The sequence below is a fragment of the Lycium barbarum genome, chromosome 7 (genome assembly GCF_019175385.1).
Source record: "Lycium barbarum isolate Lr01 chromosome 7, ASM1917538v2, whole genome shotgun sequence".
Lineage (NCBI taxonomy): Eukaryota > Viridiplantae > Streptophyta > Magnoliopsida > Solanales > Solanaceae > Lycium > Lycium barbarum.
This window is the reverse complement of record NC_083343.1, coordinates 10269380-10276713: the sequence shown is the minus strand read 5'-3', so window position 1 is coordinate 10276713 and position 7334 is coordinate 10269380. Positions and strand designations below refer to the sequence as shown.

General features: G+C 38.4%; 1 protein-coding gene across 1 annotated transcript; it reads left to right on the top strand.

The window, feature by feature from the left end:
* Window positions 1–2487: 2487 nt before the first annotated feature.
* On the top strand, window positions 2488–3321 carry LOC132601265 (uncharacterized). Its single transcript, XM_060314365.1, has one exon. The coding sequence runs from the start codon at window positions 2488–2490 to the stop codon at window positions 3319–3321; it is 834 nt and encodes a 277-aa protein (XP_060170348.1).
* Window positions 3322–7334: the final 4013 nt, after the last annotated feature.

The window sequence follows — 7334 nt, the reverse complement described above, 5'->3', positions numbered from 1 at the left end:
AACATGTCAAATACTTTGAAGGTTGGTGGAGCAAGCTGTATTGAACAACCATGGAGAGACAGATATCTCAATTGCAAACATGTGAAAATTGAAGAAGGCAAGTTGTATTGGTTGTTAGACACGAGCAATCTAAGGTCTTGTGTATTCTTTGTTTTCCTGCGTGGATAAACATAGAAATTGGTCCTGCGTGAAACATTAAAAGGTGATAGAAAATGATAGTAAATTTAATCGTACGAGATATCCTATCCATTCTTGTTTCCCAAAGTATTTCATCAAGTTTCAACTGAGGTATTTTGCGCCAGTTATGTCTCCATTTCGTAGATAAGATGTTTGTCCTCACAGCATCTCGTGATGGCACACATATAAGAATATATCTATTACATTCTCGGAAGGCTACTAAGCACATCTAAAGGTACACTTTGACAAGCATGTTTTTGGTATTAGGAAGCATCATGAAACAAGATTCGCCAACGACAATCTGCAGAAAGTAAACAAGAACGTGAAGATAAGAAATATTCAAACTATCGGGATAGAAGTGTGTATTCATATAGAAACATGCTACTCCCTCCGTCCCAATTTACGTGGCATTATTTGGCCTGACACAATGTTTAAGAAATAAGAAAAGACTTTGTAATGTTTATCAAATTGTCTTTACTTTAGTGCCTACTTTTGTTGATTTTTCTTCACAATAAGTACATCTTTAAAAGTAAATGAGACCCAATAAGGGTAAAATGGGGATTGTTCCATTAAATAGTTGTCAAATAAGAAAATGTGACATTCATTTTGAGACTGACTAAAAATAAATAGTGCCACATAAATTAGGATGGAGGGAGTACAACAGAAAGAAGAAAAAGAAAAGGAGCTAGCAACAATACATTACATAAATACATCAATAATATATGGGAAACCAGTAAAACAAAAAACAAGAAGTTTTTCTCCATAGCTTGTAATACAACTTATGAAAATCACATAAAACAGTGATAAATCAGTAGTATTCAGTTTCGATTTTTGGTATACATCTCTCAGTACAAAATCTCTCTTCTTTTGTTGCTTATTATTCTTAGGATGTTCCTTTAAGTTAAGTAAATATGGCCTTTAGAGACGGAGAGAGTAGATGAGTAGGCCGAATTGATGTGAAGATTAGGTTGTAATTTGCAGTGTTCTAATTAATGGTCCAAAGATGAGAGAGAAAAATTAATAGCCATTGCAGGGCTAGTAATAAATTATTTGGCAGATAAAGTAAAAATTAAAATTGGTAGAACCAAGGCAATGGTGATATCAATCTATCTTGAAAATTAAATACAAGTTAGAACATTTTGGCATGTTAGTTTTGACATTATAATTTTTAATTTTCTCATCCTTGTATTCCTTTTTTATTGTTTACAGGTTCTTATAATTGCCGAAATTGAACAGTGTTCGATTGTTTCAGTTCCCCAAGAAAAGAATGTGCATTAAAAGTCTTCACACCTATCTTAAAAAATCGCCTTTTTAAGATTAAAACTGCCGGTAATTAATTGTCCGGCTTTTCTGTTTTGGACTTTGCTTGTTCGACTACCACAGAAGTAAGTTGGGGTACATTCTTATCTAAAGAATATTACTCCATCCGATCCTATTGGGATTACATAAATTCAGTATTGGACCCGAGCCCAGCTGCTCTATTATTTTATGTGGATCAGTTTTAGTTTAGGCCCATGTTTTAGTTTAGGCCCAATTTTTTATGTACTGGGTAGTATTTTGTACAGATGGTTTTTTGTTTTGTTCAGTGAATGAAAAATGAAAAGCATAACCTTCTCTCTCTCTCTCTCTCTTCGTTGTAAAATGATGAATAAACCCTAGTTGCTTTCTTCTGCAAATTCAGATCATTGTTGATCTTAACATGGTATCAGAGCGAGGGATTTGATAGATCTGGGCGAGACCTTTCGATAGATGTTACCCTCGTGTTTTAGTTCGAAGATTTTGTTGTTGTTCTTCTTTGGCGATATGGATTTTTGTTGACGAAGCATTTATGTTCGTATTTTGAGTGCAATTCGTAGTTGTTTCAAGGCTTTTCTCCTTCGAGTAAGAGAAGAAGTGCGGTAACTCTAATTTCTCTAATTTTCTGTGTTGATTTTGGTGGTTTTTTTGTGACTCCAGAGGTGCGGTAATCGCGGTTTCACCTCTGTATTGATTTGAGTGATTTGTAGTTGTTTTTCTGTATATTTGTTTCATTCTCATTGAACAAAAATGGTGCACACTAGTAATGATAGTAATAATGCTACGATTTACGCCCCCAATTCTACAAGTCCTCTTTTCATCCATTCTTCTGATATTCCTGGTACATGCCTTGTTGGTACTCCATTTTCTGGGTCGGGTTATGGCGGTTGGAAGAGAGGTATGACAGTGTCTCTCTCTGCTAAAAATAAGATTGGACTGGTGGACGGTTCATGTCCTAAACCATCTTCTGATGATAATCCGGCTAAGATTCATCAATAGGATAGAGTTAATAATATGGTAATATCATGGTTGACAAGTTCTATCTCACCAACCATTGCTGAGAGTGTCCAGTACTCAGAGACTGCTGAGAGTATATGGAAACAATTAGAGCGTCGATATGGAACTGTAAATGGAACTAAAATCTTTGAAATAAAAAAGGAATTGGCTTCTATACAGCAGGGTTCTCTTGACATTGCTTCCTATTTTAACAAACTTAAAAAGTCTTGGGATGAACTGGGGGCAATGCGTAAGAGTCATGGGAAGGAATGCACTTGTGCTGCTAAATCTGGGATTGAAAAAGATGATGAAGAGGATAAACTTTACCAATTTCTCATGGGTTTGAATGACGTATACGTGGGTGTTAGAAGTGATATGCTTATGATGCATCCTCTCTCTTCTCTTGATGATGCTTATAATATTCTTCTCCAAGATGAGAACCAAAGACAAGTGCACTTCACTCCTATGCTGAATCCTGACTCTGCTTCCTTTAATGCAAATCTCAATACTAAACCAAACTTCAACACTAGATCACCACAACCTCCCTATCAACCACCTATTCCACCTAGGCAATATAATCAGAAGGTCGACTTCAACCTCACTTGTCGGTATTGCAAAACACCTGGTCATACAATTGATAGGTGCTATAAACTCCATGGTTATCCACAAAACCATAAGTTTTTTAAAGGGAGAAAGGTGGCTGCAAATGTGAGTGGTGATGTTGAGTCTCCAGATCCTCTTCAGAGATGGGGTTGGTTGCCTCATGCTGATACTGCTCCTAAAGCTACAACCAGTTCTGCTGGTGCTTCAGGAGAGATGGCCTCTTCCATACCTGGCCTGTCTATGAATTAGTTTTCTCAACTCATGAACCTGCTCCAACAAACTCAAATTTCTCATCCTGCTGCTCAACCTGATTCTCAACCCAACCTGATGGGCTCTACTAACTTTGCTGGTAGTGTATTGTCTTTACCTATTTATATTAATAATGATTCTCATGCTTGTATGCTGTCTGGTCATAGTAGAGTTGTGTGGATTATAGATAGTGGAGCTACTGACCATATGACCTCTAATAAGGATATTTTATTTGACCTTACCCCTCTCTCTACCCCTTATTTGGTAACCTTGCCTAATGGTTATAAAGCCAAAGTCACATCCATTGGGTCTGTTTCTGTGCATTCCTCCTTGACTCTCCATCATGTATTATACATTCCTTCTTTTCAATACAACTTGATTTCTGTGTACAAGTTGATACAGCAATATCACTGCATGGTTTTGTTTACTTCTTGCTCATGTCTTCTGATACAGGACCTTTCCATGAGGAAGCTTCTGGATCTTGGTAGACTTGACCAAGGGCTATACAAACTCCTTCATGAACAACAATGCTCTTCCAAGTCTGTTTTTCCTGTTTCTATTTTTCAAAAGAATGTACAACCATCATGCACTCCCCAACCCATTGTTCCTACTACTGTTTTTAATAAGACTGTAGCTCCTATGCATGGTAGTGATCAACACAAATCTGCTTTACATTCTGTTCCCTTACTTCCTTGTAAAGATGGGCACCACATTAATAAGAATGATGTACTTTGGCACCATAGACTAGGCCACATTCCTTTTACCAAAATGAAAACAATTTCTTCCATATCTGTTGATTTGTCTTCTAAACAGTCCTTTGTCTGTCCTGTTTGCCCACTGGCTAGGCAAGGCAGATTGCCTTTTGCTCATAGCAACACAATTTCTAAGTCTTTATTTGAACTCATTCATGTCGATACCTGGGGACCTTACCACACTCAAACATATTCTGGGGCAAAATATTTTCTTACCATTGTAGATGACCATAGTAGGGCAACCTGGACACATTTGATGCACTCCAAAAGTAATGCCTTTCCTTTACTAAAAGCCTTCATTTCTATGATCAAGAACCATTTTAACCTCCCTGTAAAAACTATTAGGAGTGACAATGCATTAGAAATTGGTCTCTCCACCACTGCCTTACAATTTTTCTCAGATAATGGCATTGTACACCAAACTACTTGTTCATACACACCACAACAAAATGGTGTTGTTGAAAGAAAACACAAGCACCTTCTTGAAACTGCCAGATCTTTACTTTTTCAGTCTAAATTACCTACAAGGTTTTGGGGGGATTGCATTTTGACTGCCACTTACTTAATAAATAGGTTCCCTTCCACTGTTCTACAAAATAAAACCCCTTTCCAGGTCCTATATGGCACATTACCCTCTTATTCTCACTTAACACCTTTTGGATGTCTATGTTATGCCACTGTACCTAAATGTGATAGATCAAAGTTTGATCCGAAATCTGTTCCATGTGTTTTCATTGGTTACCCTTTTGGCAAGAAGGGTTATAAGCTTTATAATCTAGCTGCCAAATCTGTTTTTACTTCCAGAGATGTCACATTTCAAGAGTCAATTTTTCCTTTTCATCTTCCTGAATTCTCCAACACACCCTCTTCTGCACCCACTCATGGTTTTAGTGATGACTCTTCGTTTACCCTTCCTGTTGACCATGTCTCTGCACCCTCTCCTCCTACTACCTCCTCATCTGGGTGTTCCTCTCCCTCTGTCCCTCCTTCCTCTGTTGTTCCACCTGTTACAGATACTAGGAGAAGCAATAGGCAACACTCTCTTCCTTCCCATCTCTCTGATTTTATTGTCCAACTTCCTCCTTCCCTTTCCAGCTCCACTACTACTTCCCTGACTGCTGCTCATTCAGTTGCAACTGAGCCTCATTCTTATACTCAGGCTGCTGCCAACATTGCCTGGCAAGAGGCTATGAGGAAGGAATTTGAGGCATTAGAATTAAATCGGACTTGGACTATTGTTGAATTACCTAAAGGCAAAAAGCCTATTGGATGTAAATGGGTTTATAAAATTAAATACAAAGCTGATGGTAGTGTAGAAAGGTATAAAGCTAGGTTGGTTGTTAGGGGTGACACACAAGTTGAGGGCATTGATTTCGATGAGACCTTCTCCCCTGTTGTTAAGATGTGCACCGTTAGGTGTTTAGTCGTCTTTGCTGTAAAACAGGGGTGGTCTTTATTCCAACTAGATGTTAATAACACTTTTCTTCATGGCGATTTGGATGAGGAAGTTTACATGAAACTCCCTCAAGGGCTCTCGGTTTCTACTTCCTCACAGTCCACTTCTCCCCTTGTATGTAAACTACAAAAGTCTCTTTATGGTCTTCGACAAGCTTCCAGGCAATGGTATGCCAAGCTATCTCATGCTCTTTGCTCTAGGGGTTATACTCACTCATTGAATGATTATTCCCTCTTTATTAAGAAATCTGCATCATCTGTTGTGTTCCTTGCGGTCTATGTGGACGATATTATACTTACTGGTGATGATCCTGCTGAAATTAATGCCCTTAAGCTGTTTTTAGATGACCAATTCAAGATCAAGGATTTAGGATTGCTTAATTATTTTCTGGGCATCGAGATCCTGTATGTTTCACATGGTGTTTTGTTACATCAAAAGAAGTTTATTTCAGATTTACTAGTTGAATTTGGGTGTTCTGATGTGTCACCCGTGGTCTCCCCTCTTGAGTTGTGTGTTAAGCTCAAATCAGACCATGGAGACTTGTTGCCTAATCCTGAATCTTATCGGAGCTTAGTTGGTAAACTGAACTTTCTCACTCACACCCGGCCTGATTTGTGTTTTGCCGTTCAACACCTTAGCCAGTTCCTTAAATGTCCTCGGGTTCCCCACATGGATGCTGCATTGCATATCTTGAGATATTTACGTGGGACTTCTGATGTTGGTATTTTCCTGAATAATGCTCCTGATTTCTCTATCCGGGGTTACTGCGACAGTGATTGGGCCTCCTGTCCAGACTCTCGTCGATCTGTTTCTGGTTTCTGCATTTCTTTGGGGGGTAGCCTGATTAGTTGGAAGTCCAAAAAGCAGTCGGTTGTATCCTTATCTTCAGCCGAAGCAGAATATCGTGCTATGAGTAAAGTGGTGGCTGAATTAGTTTGGTTAGTTCGTTTGTTAGCAAATTTTGGGCTTTGTTTGTCCTCCCCTGTCCCTGTATTTTGTGACAATTTGGTTGCTCTCCATATTGCCAAAAATCCAGTATTTCATGAGCGAACGAAGCATATTGAGGTTGACTGTCATTTTATCCGCACTAAATTGGCTGATGGCCTTATCTCTCTTCACCATATTTCCACTGGTTCTCAGTTGGCTGATGTGTTTACCAAGTGTTTAACAGGTGGGCAGCATCATTTCTTACTTGGCAAGTTGGATGTGCTATCACCCTCCAACTTGAGGGGGGATGTTGGGATTACATAAATTCAGTATTGGACCCGAGCCCAGCTGCTCTATTATTTTATGTGGATCAGTTTTAGTTTAGGCCCAATTTTTTATGTACTGGGTAGTATTTTGTGCAGATGGTTTTTTGTTTTGTTCAGTGAATGAAAAATGAAAAGGAGAACCTTCTCTCTCTCTCTCTCTCTCTCTCTCTCTCTCTCTCTCTCTCTCTCTCTCTCTCTCTCTCTCTCTCTCTCTCTCTCTCTTCGTTGTAAAATGATGAATAAACCCTAGTTGCTTTCTTCCGCAAATTCAGATCATTGTTGATCTTAACAGATCCACTATGCTTGTCATCCTTATTAAAAATATATAATTCAAATAGTTGTCATTTTAAAAAATCAAGATATAATTATTTTCATAATTATTGGGACAAACAATGGTGGATGGCCACAAGCACAGGAAAATTCATTGTTCGTGCTTGGAATCTAATAAGACACAGAGAGGCTGAGGAGAAAGATTACAAACAAATGTGGATTAAAGGGGTTCCTTTCAATATATCTTTTTTTCTGTGGAGGCTATGAAAATTTAAACTTCCG